This window comes from Bos grunniens, chromosome 8, assembly GCF_055505025.1.
Source record: "Bos grunniens cultivar Pamir isolate PY7600 chromosome 8, Bosgru_T2T1.0, whole genome shotgun sequence".
In the NCBI taxonomy this organism is placed as follows: Eukaryota; Metazoa; Chordata; class Mammalia; order Artiodactyla; family Bovidae; genus Bos; species Bos grunniens.
This window is the reverse complement of record NC_141172.1, coordinates 49,571,623-49,588,438: the sequence shown is the minus strand read 5'-3', so window position 1 is coordinate 49,588,438 and position 16,816 is coordinate 49,571,623. Positions and strand designations below refer to the sequence as shown.

At 39.3% G+C, this 16,816-nt stretch overlaps 2 protein-coding genes across 2 annotated transcripts in view; one reads left to right on the top strand and one right to left on the bottom strand.

The window, feature by feature from the left end:
- The window catches only part of TRPM6 (transient receptor potential cation channel subfamily M member 6), a 166,984-nt gene that overhangs the window by 17,268 nt on the left and 132,900 nt on the right, over positions 1-16,816 (top strand). The window lies entirely within an intron of this gene.
- LOC147367043 (large ribosomal subunit protein eL39) lies at positions 8,904-9,277 on the bottom strand. Its single transcript, XM_086415543.1, has one exon. The coding sequence runs from the start codon at positions 9,228-9,230 to the stop codon at positions 9,075-9,077; it is 156 nt and encodes a 51-aa protein (XP_086271669.1). The 5' UTR covers positions 9,231-9,277; the 3' UTR covers positions 8,904-9,074.

The following is a 16,816-nucleotide window of genomic DNA, read 5'->3' as shown; positions in this document are numbered from 1 at the left end:
TCATGGGTGATTTTAAGGGGTTTGGTATTTCAGTGGAGGAAGTAACTGTGAGTGTGGTAGAAATATCAAGAGAACTAGAATTAGACATGGAGCCTGAATTGCTATAATCTTATGATAAAGCTTTAAACAACGAGGAGCTTCATATTATGGATGAGCGAAGAAACTGCTTTCTTGAGATGGAATCTACTCCTAGTGAAGGTGCTGTGAAGATTGTTGAAATGACAACAAAGGATTTAGAATATTGCATAAACTTTGTTGATAAATTAGTGGCAGATTCTGAGAGGACTGACTTCAATTTTAAAGAAGTTCTACTGTGGTAAAATGCTATCTCAGATCATGCGTGCTACAGAGAAATCATTCACGAGAGGCAGAGTCAGTGCAGCAAATTTTATTGCTGTCTTATTTTAAGAAATTGATTAGGATGGCCAAAGCCACCCTAACCTTTAGCAACCACTGCCCTGATTAGTCGGAGAAGGCAATGGCACCCCACTCCAGTACTCTTGCCTGGAAAATCCCATGGATGGAGGAGCCTTGTAGGCTGCAGTCCATGGGGTCGCTAGGGGTCGGACACAACTGAGCGACTTCACTTTCACTTTTCACTTTCATGCATTGGAGAAGGAAATGGCAACCCACTCCAGTGTTCTTGCCTGGAGAATCCCAGGGGCGGCAGAGCCTGGTGGGCTGCCGTCTATGGGGTCGCACAGAGTCAGACACGACTGAAGCAACTTAGCAGCAGCAGCCCTGATTTGTCAGCAGTCATCAACATCTAGGCAAGACCCTCCACCAGCAAAAGTTTAGGGCTCACTAAAGGCTCAGATAATGGCTAGAAATTTTTAGCGGTAAAGTATTTTAAAATTAAGATGTGTACTTTTTTTTAAAAAAAGACAATGACCTTTAATAGACTATAGTATAATGTAAATATAACTTTTATATGCACGAGGAAACCGAAAAACTCATGTGACTAGCTTTATTGCAATATTCTCTTTATTCTGGTGGTCTGGAACTCGACTCACAATATATCTGAGGATGCTTGTAATTTATTGGTTAAGCAGACCAACCCTTCCTATGTGAGAGGGGACCATATAAAGGTGTCAGTACTGGAAGGCAGGGATCACTGGGGGCCATCTTGGATTCCGGCTTCCACAATCTGAAACACATTAGATATGCTTAAATCCATTAGTCCATAGCAGAGAGAATTTAGAAACCTGTACCATACATAAAAGACCCATATTTTAAAAAATAGGCAAGACTCTAGCAGCTAAGGATGCACATTTGATTGATAAAATTATAAAGAAATGCAAGGGAAGTTATCAAAGTCAGGAGAGTAGAATTGAATGATTACTCTAAAAGCCAAGATAGTAGTTACTTTTGGAAGGAGTGGGAACAGTCTGTGATAGATATGGGGCACACGGAGAGGCTTCTTTGTGGCTAGCCAAGTTTTATTTTTTAACCTGCTGTCAATAATTTACTGAGACATTAATTTGTTTCAAGTGGTTTTTCTTTATCTGTGTTTTATTTTACAATAGAAAGATAAAAACAACATCTCTGAAAATAATATATCCATGTGGTAAAATACTCCAAGTGGAAGATTTTATATAGTAAAAAATCAATATTCCCAACTCATGTACTAGTCCTTGAATTTTTCTGTTGTCACCTGCTTCTTGTGTATCTATCCAGAGATCTCATACATATAAAATCACATACACATACACACGTATGTGTATAAATATGCATAAAATTTGTTTTCATTTAAAAGTATAAGTGGTAGAATTAGAATACCATGCACATATTCTGATCTTTATTTCACTTTTTTTTTTTAAAGTTTACTCCAGTTCTTACAGCCAGGATGCTGTTATGTGTGTGTGTGTCTCTCTCTTTTTTTCCGGCTGTGCTAGTCACTGTTTCTGTGAGGGCTTTCCTCTAGCTGCAGTGAGGAGGGCACTGCTCTCTAGTTGCGGTGCACAGGCTTCTCGTTGTGCTGGCTTCTCATTGCAGAGCACGGGCTCTAAGGGACCTGGGCTTCAATAGCTGGAGCGTGTGGATTCTGCAGTTGCGACTCTAGTTGAGCTTCCCAGGTGGCGCTAGTGATAAAGAACCCATGTGCCAGTGCAGGAGACATAGAGATGTGGGTTCAATCCCTGGGTAGAGAAGATCCCCTGGAGGAGGGCAAGGCAATCCACTCCAGTATTCTTGCCTGGAGAATCCTATGGCCAGAGGAGCCTGATGGACTATAGTCCATAGGGTCACAAAGAGTCGGACATTACTGAAGCGACTTAGCATGGCACATCAGTATTGTGTATGATACAAGACACTGTAGATGTTAGTGATACTAGACATCAAAAACAAAAAGATAGTGTGAAAAAGTTTACATTTACTTACACGTAAAATGATTCATGCTTTGATATCAAAGAAGCAGCAATGTGATTGCTTTATGGTATCTTTGTGTAATCAAAAAGATTGCCTCATGGTAGACTAGCCTATACACATGAGTTTGAGCAGGCTCCGGGAGATGGTGATGGACAGGGAAGCCTGGCGTGCTGCAGTCTATGGGGTCACAAAGAGTCGGGCACGACTTAACAACTGAACTGAATGAATAAATCATTATAAAATTTTGTAGCATGCAGGATTACACTCCTACTCATAATACAGTATTGGAAATACTGTTTTGTTTTTTAAAAAACCACTTACCTGTGATAATGGGCTGATACATAATTTCTCCAGTTATAAGAGAGAAGCATACTGTATGGTAATGTTATTCTTTGAAAGTAATATTGTAAAACAGTAAAGAAAACTAACATTATTAATTTAAATTAAATATCATTATTTTATGCCTATGTAAGAATAGATTGGTACCTTCATGTGTTTTATGCATTCATCATATACCTTTTTCTTAATTTTTTTCAATATTTTTGACCATGAAGTTCTTCTGCACATTTTTTCAAACTGTCAAAAATATTTTTAAAAACTTCACTGTATTTGTCGAAGAATATCCATGTATATGTGAACAGTTTACCCACTCCGTCCACCCTAGACCAGGGGCTTCCCAGGTGGCTCAGTGGTAAAGAATCTGCCTGCAATGTAGGAGACTTGAGTTTGATCCCTGGGTCAGGAAGATCCCATGGAGAAGGAAATGGCAATCCCTCCAGTATTCTTGCCTAGGAGATTCCACAAACACAGGAGCTTGGCAGGCTGCAGTCCATGGAGTCAAAAAAGACTCTGACACGACTTTTCAACTAAATGAAAGTGAAAGTCACTCAGTTGTGTCTGACTCTTTGCAATCCCTTGGACTATACAGTTCATGGAATTCTCCAGGCCAGAATACTGGAGTAGGTAGCCTTTCCCTTATCCACGGGATCTTTCCAGCCCAGAGATCAAACCCATGTCTCCCACATTGCAGGTGGATTCTTTACCAGCTGAGCCACAAGGGAAGCCCCTTGCTATTACAACTAAACAGCAACAACAATAAGTGAACCCACACAGTTGAATGTGTTCCTATTTTTAGGCTACAATCCATGTATTTTAACCTGCAAACAGCAGTTAAATCAGAAGGTAACTTTTCTAAGAATATACTTTATTAAGTCAGCAGATATATTTCTAATTTCTTAATGTGGAGGTACCTACCATTCATATAGATTTTGAAGGCTTCCCTGGTGGCTCAGAGGATAAAACGTCTGCATGCAAAGCAGGAGACCCGAGTTTGATCCCTGGGTTGGGAAGATCCCCTGGAGAAGGAAATGGCAACCCACTCCAGTATTGTTGCCTGGAGAATCCCATGGACAGAGGAGCCTGGTGGGCTACAGTGCACAGGGTCACAAAGACTTGGACACGACTGAGCGACTTCACACACATTTTTCATGAAGTTTAAATTTTACCAACTTCTCAATTTAAGCAAACCTGTTCACCCTTTGATTCAGGTAAGATTACCAAAGGAGGGGTGGATTCTGGAGTTAGCAAAGTGCTTCTTCAGCATTTCCCTCAATGAACTCAGATTTTATGGCCAAGTGTTAAAACAACACACCTGGGATTAACCTTTGTGCTTCTAAGCTGATAACTACCTGTTTATGGTGATAACCAAGATTAAAGGAGGCAGATGTACAGGCTTCTACAGCCTTTAAACACTAATCTTGGGCCAGTAAATGTTTCCTGGGCACCAAATTATATTGTTTTGTTTTTATTTTTTAAACTTAGTCAAGTGTTAACTATTTTTTTCTCTTTAATATTTCCTGGTTTTTTGTTCACTTAAGTAGTATTTATTGAGCACCTACCATTAAGTTAACAGTGGGCTACCATGGGGATATGAAGAAACGAAGTACAAACACAGAACTTACAGTCTTGCAGGTATTCACAATCTATGCATATATGAACCAGTTAGTGAACAAGATGTATTATATATATCTTATGTTTGTCTCAATGTACGTAAACATATATAAACATATGCAGTACACATGTAAATATACATGTATACTAAGTGGGATGGCACAGACAATTAGTAAGTGGGCAAGATGCAGTATGGAAATTATTGGAAGGGACAATTAGTCAAAGCAGTTGGAAGGTGATGTAATTCTTGATTGTCAGGCAAGACCGTACTGCAGCAAGCTCTGGAGCTGAGTTTTTTCTTTTTCTTTTGAAATAATTACAGACTCACGGGAAGTAGAAACAAATAATACAAAGAGGTCCCATGTACCATTCCCCCAGTTTTCCGCAATAGTAGCATCTTATATAACTTGAGTACAGTACCCAAACTGGCATAATGACATTGGAACAACCTGCAGCTCTTTTCTAGATTTCACCAGTTTTATATGCATATACTTTCATGGAGCTAAGTTTTGATAAACAAGTTCAATAGAGCAAGAAGAGGAATGAGAAAATACTAGAAATAAGAAAAACCTCACAGGGCATTTATTTTGAAAATCTGTCCTGTTTCTTGTTCTTTCAACTCTTAGGCATCCCCTAAGTAAATTAGGCCCATTTTATAAATAAAATTGTCACTTGTTAGGTCAGCAGTGAGAGAAGGCAATGGCAACCTACTCCAGTACTCTTGCCTGGAAAATCCCATGGACGGAGGGGCCTGGTGGGCTGCAGTCCATGGGGTCGCTAGGAGTCAGACATGACTGAGTGACTTCACTTTATTTTTTCACTTTCATGCATTGGAGAAGGAAATGGCAACCCATTTCAGTGTTCTTGCTTGGAGAATCCCAGGGACGGGGGAGCCTGGTGGGCTGCTGTCTATGGAGTCGCACAGAGTTGGACACGACTGAAGCGACTTAGCAGTAGCAGCAAATAAATTAACCACATTGCTTTCCTCACTGGGGGTTGACTTGTAACTGCCTGTTCACAAATTTTACCCAAGCACGTACTCCTGTTCTCTTTCTCTCTTTTTAAATTGAAGTATAGTTGATTTTTGGAGAAGGAAATGGCAACCCACTCCAGTGTTCTTGCTTAGAGAATCCCATGGACTGTAGCCTGTCAGGCTCCTCTGTCCATAGGGTCTCAAGAGTTGGACACGACTTAGTGACTAAACCATAGTTGATTTACAGTATTGTGTTAATTACTGCTGAACAGCAAAGTGATTCAGTTATGTTGTTGTTGTTCAGCCACTAAGTCATGGTTCAGTTATACATACATGCATATATGTGTGTGTATATATATGCACTCTTTTAAAAATATTCTTTTCCGTTATGGTCTATCATAGGATTGAATTTAGTTATCTGTGCTATACAGTAGGGCCTTACTGTTTGTCCATTCTGTATGTAAAAGCTTACATCTACTACCGCCAACCTCCCACTCCATCCCTCCCCAACCCCTGCCCCACCCCCTCCCCCTTGGCAACTGCTAGTCTGTTCTCTATGACCATAATTCTGTTTTTATTTCATAGATAGGTTCATCTGTGTTATATTTTAGATTCCACATATAAGTAATATCATATGATATTTGTCTTTCTCTTTCTACTTGCTTCACTTAGTATGATAACCTCTTAGTTACATTCATATTGCTGCAAGTGGCATTATTTCATTATTTTTATGGCCAAGTAGTATTCCACTGTGTATATGTACCACATCTTCTATACCCATTTATCTGTCACTCCTGTTCTCTTATTCCAGTGATCCAAACATAAGCAGTCTCCCTCCTAGAAATAATTTGTTTTCTATAGGCTAGTTTGTAAACAAGCAGTTTGGAACCTGGAACAGATTTTCTCATGGCAACAGAGGTACATGAGTTATAGGTTCCCTGGCCTATCTCTGGGCCTGTGTTACTCAAAATGTAACTAATATATATACAGAACAATTCTGATCATTGCCGTACATGGTGGTAATGGTGCGGTTTCTGAGACTTAGGGAGGAGGATTCTCTGTTATGTCAGATGGGCTCCTATTCTTCATAGTTCTATTGCTACAAACCCCCACTGCATACAGTGAGTAATATTAAAGGAAAAGCCCCCTTTTTAATATGCTTTTAATTACACAAAATAAAATCTTTCCTAATTTAAGTATGGAGAAAGAAATGGCAACCCACTCCAGTACTCTTGCCTGGAAAATCCCATGGACGGAGGAGCCTAGTAGGTTACAGTCCATGGGGTCTCGAAGAGTTGGACACAATTGAGCAACTTCATTTCACTTTTCACTTTCATGCATTGGAGAGGGAAATGGCAACCCACTCCAGTGGAAAGTCCCAGGGACAGAGGAGCGTGGTGGGCTGCTGTCTATGGGGTCGCAGAGTCAGACATGACTGAAGTGACTTGGCAACAGCAGCAGCAATTTAAGTTTTTACCAGCTAAACTATCAGTTCTATAAAGATGACAGAGGACGTGCAGACAAGGGCGCTATTAACAGAACTAAGCAGAAGAATATTGAGAAGAGACCTTCTTAACAAAAATACAGCAGAATAATATATTTGTTGTCTCTGAGAGGCAGAGTCACCAGTGATTCATTCTTCATATTCTCTCTCTTTCTCCCTCATTCCCCACTTTCTCTGTCTTTCTTGTATCTTTCTGAATTCTCCAAATTCTCTACAACTGGATATACTGCTTTTATAGCCAGAAAAATGAGAGTGCTCTGGAACGAAAGAGTTGCATATGGGTTTTTTGAAACAGGTCACAATATGTTTAGTAGGAGGGGAGGTAAAATATGGAGCATTCTAACACCATGTGGAGGTAGAATACGCTCCACGTGGTGGAGGTGAGGTGGTTTCCAGGCACGGTAACATGTACCTTCTGAGTAGGCACAGGCACATACACAATGCAGAACTTTACAGAAGAGAAGTTTACTCTGAAAAGGAACAGATGCTACCTCTTCCTTGGTTCCTGCAATGAAATATGAAGCCACCATTGATATGGCACTATCCTGCCAGAGTCAAGAAAGGAGTCTGATTACTACTGAGCCGTAAGCGCTTTAAGTCCTGGGTTTACATCACCATTCTGGAAGAAGTTATACTGAAAACCTTGCACTTCTCTTAAGGCATGTTGAGCTAAATCTGCTATCAATAAGTGCCCATCCTCAAGAGAGGAGAAAGAAGAGCAAGTAAAGTGTCTAGATATCTCTTAGTAATATCTTTCTGAAATAGTTTTGTTTTCCTGAGTCGTCCTGATACTAATGATGTTCCTATGATCATGTTCACAGATCCTTTACCATTTCTGCGCAGACCATCAAAGAGCAGTGTTTGAGCTTCTTGAGTCCTCTCTATGCTGTCCCAGATGGGACTTTAAATCTATAAATACTTATGCCATGCCCTTTAAAAGGGCTTATTTGACTTTACAGAGGGGATTGTTCACTCATGTCACCATAGCAATGAAGAGGGTACACAGTCCACCCTCACGCTACCACTAAGTTTGGTCAACACAGTTCAGTTCAGTTCAGTTGCTCAGTCGTGTCCAACTCTTTGCAATCCCATGGACAGCAGCATGCCAGGCCTCCCTGTCCATCACCAACTCCCAGAGCTTACTTGTACTCATGTCCATTGAGTCGGTGATGCCATCCAACCATCCAACAGGACATCTCATCCTCTGTCGTCCCCTTCTCCTCCCGCCTACAATCTTTCCCAGCATCAGGGTCTTTTCAAATGAGTCAGTTCTTCGCATCAGGTGGCCAAAGTATTGGAGTTTCAGCTTCAGCATTAGTCCTTCCAATGAATATTCAGGACTAATTTCCTAAATAAGTCCTATTTCCTTCTATGTATTTTGTTCATATTTTGGTCTACAAGCACAGGAAAGTATTTGTCTTCTAATCTCTCCTTATCTCAATGATGATTGCATTACTTGTAGTAATCATCTGCTGTTACAATTTTGATTTCCATTATCCTATTACTTTGTAGATTATTTTATGGGAACATGATACTAATACATGTTCAATATGTTTGGTTTCTCCCTGTAGATACAATCATGCTGGCCTAAGCATACTTTTTTTTTTTTTTTGTAGGTAAACTTGAATTTATTAAATGTCAAAAACATTTGATTTTTTCAACCATTTAAAAATGCATAACTTTAGTTCACAGACCATACAAAAACAGGCAGATCAGTTTGCCAAACCCTGGTCCACATCATAGAATAGCATATAAACATGCTTTTTATGGGACTTTCCTGGCAGCCAAGTGGGTTCAATCCCTGGTTGGGGAACTAAGATCCTGCATGTCTTGTGGCAAGCACCCCTCCCCCCACGGTTTATTTTAAAAAGGTGCTGCCTTCAGGTTCAAGGATGACACATACGTGTACTTCCTATAACAGTAGGTGTAAGAGCTGCTAGTTATAGGGAACAATAAGACAACAAAATTTTTAAAAGCCAGTTCCTATTTTACAAGCTGTACTTCTAAGTACTTGGTAGCTAGAGAACATTTCTATCCTTGGACAGGCCCATGTCCTAACTGACAGTATTTATTCAGTACGTCATCACAAACCATATAATACAATAACAATTCCAACGTTTTATATTTATTGCTGGGTCTCAGACTGATAGTGAGGAAATAACATCATGGGCCAAGCATTACAGTAGTGATGTTTTCATTGTGATCTGGCTGCTTAAAAAAGTGGTCTTAACATGTGTGCCACACATGTTAAGACCACTTCTCATAGACCCAGCTTGCTTCTTATAGACCCAGCTTGGTTCTTCTCCAATGTCTTCTCTTGGAGTTGTACCTGATTTTATTGCCAGTTTTCATTCGAATCCATTGAGGAATGGGACGATTCTGCTTTTGTTTCTTGGCCAGGAATCGCTTGATCCTGAAAGTCTTGTGAGAAGACATGGTGAGGAAAGAACTCAACCGCACATAGGATGGCGGAGAAGAGAAAAAGACTGGCCTAAGCATACTAATGCCATAAAAAGCTAAAATGCTTCAACTTGCTTATTCTTTAAAAATATGAGAATTTCTCAGTCCAATAAAATAGAGGTACTTAGCAATTTGAATCTATTTCTTGATAACTTTAAGAGAGGGTAATCTGGAACAAATATGATACTTTAGTAAGGATAATAAAGTTCCTACCTCAGTTTAATTTGGTTGTATAAACATTTCTTGCATGATGGACCATGTAAATGCTAGGTGATGCAAAAATGAGAAAGAAGCAGTTCCTATCTTTACAGGATGTACATCTAGTCAAAACAAAAGAAACATTAATGAAAACTTTTAAATGAATTTCCCTTTTGTCATTATACCGAGGAGGTCTGTAATAGTCAGACACTAGAGTGATTGTGAAGAAACTCCTGGCTGAATAGAAGTACGGTATAGAAAGGACTGTGGGTGGCACAAGTGATAGGATGACTAAACATGAGCACTTTTGTGAATGAAAGAGGTGCTACTAACATTTATGCCTATTCGAGAAGTGTAATCTTAGATTATTTTAGGCCAACAGGAAGTTATTATGCCCCTTGTTAAAAAACGTGATTTAGGAGAATTTCCATGAGTATATATGTTAGGGAAGTGTATTTGTTTGCTAGCACTGCCATAAATGGATGACTCAAACGATGGGAATTTTATTGTCTTGCAGATCTGGAAGTTAAGTATCCAGAATCAAGGTGTTAGCAGGGTCAATTACTCCTGAAGACTGTGAGGGAAAGGTCTGTTCCAGGCCTCTCTCCGTGGCTTAAAAAGATTGTCTTTTTCCTATATCTTGACATCATGTCCCCTCTATGCATGTCTCTGGTCCAAATTTCCCTATTTTATAAGGACACTAGTCATATTATCTTAGAGTCCATCCAAATGACCTCATTTATCCTGATTACCTCTGTAAAGATCCTAACTCCAGATTAGGTCACATTCTGAAATACTGCGGAGTAGTACACCAACATATCTTTGTTGGAGAGGGGCATGATTCAACTAACAACAGGAAGGACGGTAGAAACTTGACAAGAGTACCACAATAAAAGAGATGTTACATCTGGATGGCTAGTGGGTACCATCTTCTTGTATACATCATGATCAGGAGGCAATTCTATCATAGACTTTAATAAGGTAAGATGGGTAGGGAGAATAAACAGAATGGAGGATGACTAGAGAAATAGAAAGTCTGGGGGGATTATTAGTGTTCTACAATTCCTCTTTCCTTTGGGCAATAAAGACTGGCCACTGATGGCAGAAGGATGTTCAAGTAGCAGTTGACTAGAGCATGTGGAACTATGGGATGCCATGTCTGGGAGGTGCCACAAATAGGCTGGTCAATTTTTATCACATTGGTTGATAGTTCTCTACTTTGAGATCTGACTCTTCACTTATGAAATTAAAGCTATTTTTTCCTTTACCCATCTCTACAGGGATTTTATGATTACTAAAATAATAAATATGATTAATTCTGAGCTCTGTGGAGAAATAATCCTGAGTTAGTTCAATGTGTTTTAGGGACAGGAAGTTCTAAGCTTAAAAAAAAAGCACCAGTTGAGTCAATATAATACACAAGTCTTTATAAACATTAAAAAAATACGGCCTTGGTACATAACTTGTGGACTCAAGGGGCCTGGGAAGTGAGTGAAATGCATGTTTTATTAAGTCAGGAAGAATAAACAATCAGTAAAAGTGTAATAGGGCTTCCTTGGTGGCTCAGTGGTAAAGACTCTTCCTGCAATGCAGGAGACTGCCTCCAATGAAGGAGACGCGGGTTCAATCTCTGGGTCGAGAAGATTCCCCTGGAGAATAAAAGGGCAACCCACTCCAGTATTCTTGCCTGGGAGATCCCATGTGCAAAGGAGCCTTAAGGGCTCCAGTCCATGGGGTCACAAGAGTCGGACATAACTTAGCGACTAAACTGCCACCACAAAAATGTAATATAGGAATTTCTTGTACACTAGCCCTGTAAATCATTCCAAGATATTTAATATGTTCATTTTAAATTAATCAATTTTTTTTTTTCAAAATAAGGCTCATTATAGAATATTGTGCTGTGTGCTTAGTCGCTCAGTCGTGTCCAACCCTTTGAGATTCCATGGACTGTAGTCCACCAGGCTCCTGTGTCCATGGGAATTCTAGAGGCAAGAATGCTGGAGTAGGTTGCCATGCCCTCCTCCAGGGGATTTTGCCAACCCAGGGACTGAACCCAGGTCTCCTACATTGCAGGCGGATTCTTTACCAGCTGGGCTAACAGAATACCTGGAAAAATGAAAAGTCATTTCTTTCTACTTTTTTTTATGTGGTTTTTGACATGGTGGTTTAGTTGCTAAGTCAGTTTTTGACACAGTTGTACTCATACAGTACATACAGATGTTCTAGCTCTTTTTTTGGTTTTTCGTACTCTTCATTGTTAGCATTTTTTAATAGTTACATAATTGCCCATCTAATAGTTCACTTAATTACTTGTCAAATAAAAGACTTCAATAACTTTCTAATGTATTATGTTATATAATTTTGATATAAATATCTAATTATGTGAATGTGCATCATATTAGGGCTTTGAGGGGCAAGAGATGTGATATTTCTGGGTCAAAGGATTATGAAGCCTTTTATGATAGCATTTTGTTCTTAGGCTAGTAAAACAGTTTCTAAGAGCCTAAAATGACTAAATTGTGTGGTTGGAATGTAGCAATTCTGAATTTAATATCTAAACATAATGACCCATCTTAAAGAAATTTGAATTATTATACCCTCCAGGATATTACAGAAATGCTTGGGCATCTTTTTTTATTAAAAATTTTTTTTCTTAAAAAATTTTTTTGTTTGTCTGTGTGAGCATCTTTATCATCAAGTAAATCACATGCAGTCTGTTTAGAGAAAGGTGTAATAGAAATATTTAATCAGTACTGGAAGTGTGCAGATTGTAATTGCAAAATAAAACCTTACTAGTAAGAGGAAGTTAAGATTATTGTGGATAGGAACTCTGATAGGATGGAAACACCATGGGCCTTGGAGTCAGACAGACTAGAACTACAGCTCTACCACTTATTCAATCTATGACTCTGGACAAGTTTTATGTTTTCAGAATCTCAGTTATTGTATAAAACGGTGGTTAATAATGTATTAAATAAAAATAAAGCATATATCTAAGAGCCTAGCCCACAGTGAGTGCCAACTTATTACTAATTAGGAGTAATTTCTTCCCTTCTTTATTCATGACACACACTGAATCTACAGACTATTTCAGGAGGAAATATATGATTTAAAATACTTAAAAGACTTTCATTTTAGTTGAAGGAACTCTATAAAAGAGTTTTGCAGCTTTCTGTGAGGCTTTACTATACTCTTTTAAAAATAGAAAACTGGACTTCCCTGGAGAAGACTCTGTGCTTCTGTTGCAGGGAGCGTGAGTTTGATACCTGGTGGGGGGAAGTTCCCCATGCCACACACCATGTGGCCAATAAATAAATAAAAGATAAAATAAAGAGTTAAGAAGAAAAAAAAGGCAATACTAGATAATTGAGTTAGGTATGGAGGGTTTAATTAGTTGGTTCCTTCTGGTTATTTATTTTTTCTCTTAGTTTCTCACCTGAAATGGAAAAACACAACTCCTTAAACTAGTAGTGGTTCACCTTTTAGGGAGAACGTAATAGGTTGAATACTGTTTCCTTTCAAGTAATTTAATCGAGAGAAGAGGGCTAAGGTTTAAAAATGTCCTGATGGTGGTTTAGTTGCCAGGTCATATCTGACTCTTGTGACCCCATGGACTGGAGTCCACCAGGCTCCTCTGTTCATGGGATTTCCCAGGCAAGAATACTGAAATGGGTTGCCATTTCCTCCTCCAGGGGTACTTTCTGACTCTGGGATTGAACTCATGTTTCCTATGTCTCCTACAGTGTAGTCAGATTCTTTATCCACTGAGCCATCAGGGAAGCCGCATAAAAAATTTCTTACTAGAAGACATTTCTTGTTGAATAAACATATTCTTAATTGTGATATATACAAGTAATAAAAACCAAGTTCTGATTCAAACAGTCATCCGACTAAATTTTAAATGAATGCTTCTTACATTCAAGGTGTGTGTAGAGAAAACAATGGACCTTTACAGTCACACACATCTGTTGTCAAATTTTTGTTGGCTTCACACCTAACTAGCTGTGAGACTAGTGACATTCATGATGAAGATTTCTGACCCTCAGTGAAGCCTCACCAGAGAATTTGTGCAGAACAAAATTAGGAAAACAATGTGGAAGGAAACTGAGTTATCTATTGTGGCACAACACATAACCCCCAAGTTTAGTGGCTTAAAATACCATCAGTTCATTATTTCTCATGATTCTGAGGGTTGGCTGGTTTCTCTCAGTGATTTTTCTTCCAGGATGGTGGTCTCAGGGCAGTATTATGATAGAGTGAAGCCTGAAGCTGCAGGGCCGCTGGAGGCCTAGGTCAGGAACTTAAACCATTATGGCCACATTTTACTGGCCACAAGTCTAGCTCAGACTCATGGGATGGAGAAGAGATTAGGCCGCTGCATGGGAAGGCTGTTGGAAAATTACCTTGCAAAAAAGTATGCTGCTGGGCTAAGAGGTTATTAAATCAGTTATAGAATCAGCTGTGTTTGTCTTCAAGAAGCTGCAAATGGTGCTGTCTCTCAGGGTGCCTGGCACTTTGTTATAGTCAGTCTTCATCTTCCTCCTTTCTTCCCTTTAAGAATCATTCAATGTTGCATGTGAAGACAGTTCCAAAGGAGTTTGGGCTGGTGTAAATGTTTGCAGTACACACTTTTAAACAGCATCCACAGCTAGAAGAAGCCACCAGTGTAGGCTTGTATAACAATCTTATGTAATAAGACACTCGGTTAAATTTGAATTTCAGATAAGCAGCAAATAGTTTTTTAGAATAATCATGTTTTTTCTTGTTAACAGTTTGGCACATATTCTTCTAGGACTTTCCTGTGAATATTCCAAATACACATATAAATTAAAAAAAAAAAAAACACAGAAACATACTTACCTTTACTAGTTGCTATTTTCCCTTTCCATGTTTGTACATGTAGATCTAACTCACTCTTTGATTTTTTAATTAATTAATTAATTTATTTTACTTTACAATATTGTATTGGTTTTGCCATACATTGACTTGAATCCACCATGAGTGTACATGTGTTCCCCATCCTGAACCCCCCTTCCACCTCCATCCCCATCCCATCCCTCTGGGTCATCCCAGTGCGCCAGCCCTGAGCACCCTGTATCATGCATCAAACCTGGACTGGTGATTTGTTTCACATATGATATTTTACATGTTTCAATGCCATTCTCCCAAATCATCCCACCCTCACCCTCTCCCACAGAGTCCAAAAGACTGTTCTATACATCTGTGTCTCTTTTGCTGTCTCAAATACAGGGTTATCATTACCTTCTTTCTAAATTCCATATATATGCGTTATATACTGTATTGGTGTTTTTCTTTCTGGCTTACTTCACTCTGTATAATAGGCTCCAGTTTCATCCACCTCATTAGAACTGATTCAAATGTATTCTTTTTAATGGCTGAGTAATATTCCATTGTGTATATGTACTACAGCTTATCCATTCATCTGCTGATGGACATCTAGGTTGCTTCCATGTCCTGGCTATTATAAACAGTGCTGCAAGGAACACTGGGATACACGTGTCTCTTTCAATTCTGGTTTCCTTGGTGTGTATGCCCAGTAGTGGGATTGCTGGGTCATATGGCCGTCTATTTCCAGTTTTTTAAGGAATCTCCATACTGTTCTCCACAGTGACTGTACTAGTTTGCATTCCTACCAACAATGTAAGAGGGTTCCCTTTTCTCCACACCCTCTCCAGCATTTATTGCTTGTAGACTTTTGGATCGCAGCCATTCTGACTGGCGTGAAATGGTACCTCATTGTGGTTTTGATTTGCATTTCTCTGATAATGAATTATGTTGAGCATCTTTTCATGTTTTTGTTAGCCATCTGTGTGTCTTCTTTGGAGAAATGTCTATTTAGTTCTTTGGCACACTTTTTGATTGGGTCGTTTATTTTTCTGGAATTGAGCTGCAGGAGTTGCTTGTATATTTTTGAGATTAATTCTTTGTCTGTTGCTTCATTTGCTATTACTTTCTCCCATTCTGAAGGCTATCTTTTCACCTTGCTTATAGTTTCCTTTGTTGTGCAGAAGCTTTTAATTTTAATTAGATCCCATTTGTTTATTTTTGCTTTTATTTCAATATTCTGGGAGGTGGGTCATAGAGGAACCTGCTGTGGTTTATGTCAGAGAGTGTTTTACCTATGTTTTCCTCTAGGAGTTTAATAGTTTCTGGTCTTACGTTTAGATCTTTAATCCATTTTGAGTTTATTTTTGTGTACAGTGTTAGAAAGTGTTCTTCTGCTGCTGCTAAGTCGCTTCAGTCGTGTCCAACTCTGCCTGACCCCATAGACGGCAGCCCACCAGACTCCCCCTGGGAGTCTCCAGGCAAGAACACTGGAATGGGTTGCCATTTCCTTCTCCAATGCATGAAAGTGAAAGTGAAAGTGAAGTCACTCAGTCGTGTCCGACTCTTAGCGACCCCATGGACTGCAGCCCACCAGGCTCCTCCATCCATGGGCTTTTCCAGGCAAGAGTACTGGAGTGGGCTGCCATTGCCTTCTCCGAGAAAGTGTTCTAGTTTCATTCTTTTACAAGTGGTTGACCAGTTTTCCCAGCACCACTTGTTAAAGAAATTGTCTTTTCTCCATTGTATATTCTTGCCTCCTTTGTCAAAGATAAGGTGTCCATAGGTGTGTGGATTTATCTCTGGGCTTTCTATTTTGTTCCATTGATCTATATTTCTGTCTTTGTGCAAATACCATACTGTCCTGATGACTGTGGCTTTGTAGTAGAGCCTGAAGTCAGGCAGGTTGATTCCTCCAGTTCCATTCTTCTTTCTCAAGATTGCTTTGGCTATTGGAGGTTTTTTGTATTTCCATACAAATTGTGAAATTATTTGTTCTAGTTCTCTGAAAAATACGTTGGTAGCTTGATAGGGATTGCACTGAATCTGTAGATTGCTTTGGGTAGTATACTCATTTTCACTATATTGATTCTTCTGATCCATGAACACGATATATTTCTCCATCTATTTGTGTCCTCTTTGACTTTTTTCACCAGTGTTTTATAGTTTTCTATATATAGGTCTTTTGTTTCTTTAGGTAGATACAGTCCTAAGTATTTTATTCTCTTCAATGCAATGGTGAATGGAATTGTTTCCTTAATTTCTCTTTCTGTTTTCTCATTATTAGTGTATAGGAGGAGAAGGCAATGGCACCCCACTCCAGTAGTCTTGCCTGGAAAATCCCTTGGACAGAGGAGCCTGGTAGGCTGCAGTCCATGGGGTTGCTAAGAGTCGGACACGACTGAACGACTTCACTTTGATTTTCACTTTCATGCATTGGAGAAGGAAATGGCAACCCACTCCAGTGTTCTTGCCTAGAGAATCCCAGCGATGGGGGAGCCTGGTGGGCTGCCATT

Bases quoted from the DNA above. Each gene is read 5' to 3' on its own strand.
- LOC147367043 (XM_086415543.1), bottom strand. From the start codon at position 9,230: ATGTCTTCTCACAAGACTTTCAGGATCAAGCGATTCCTGGCCAAGAAA.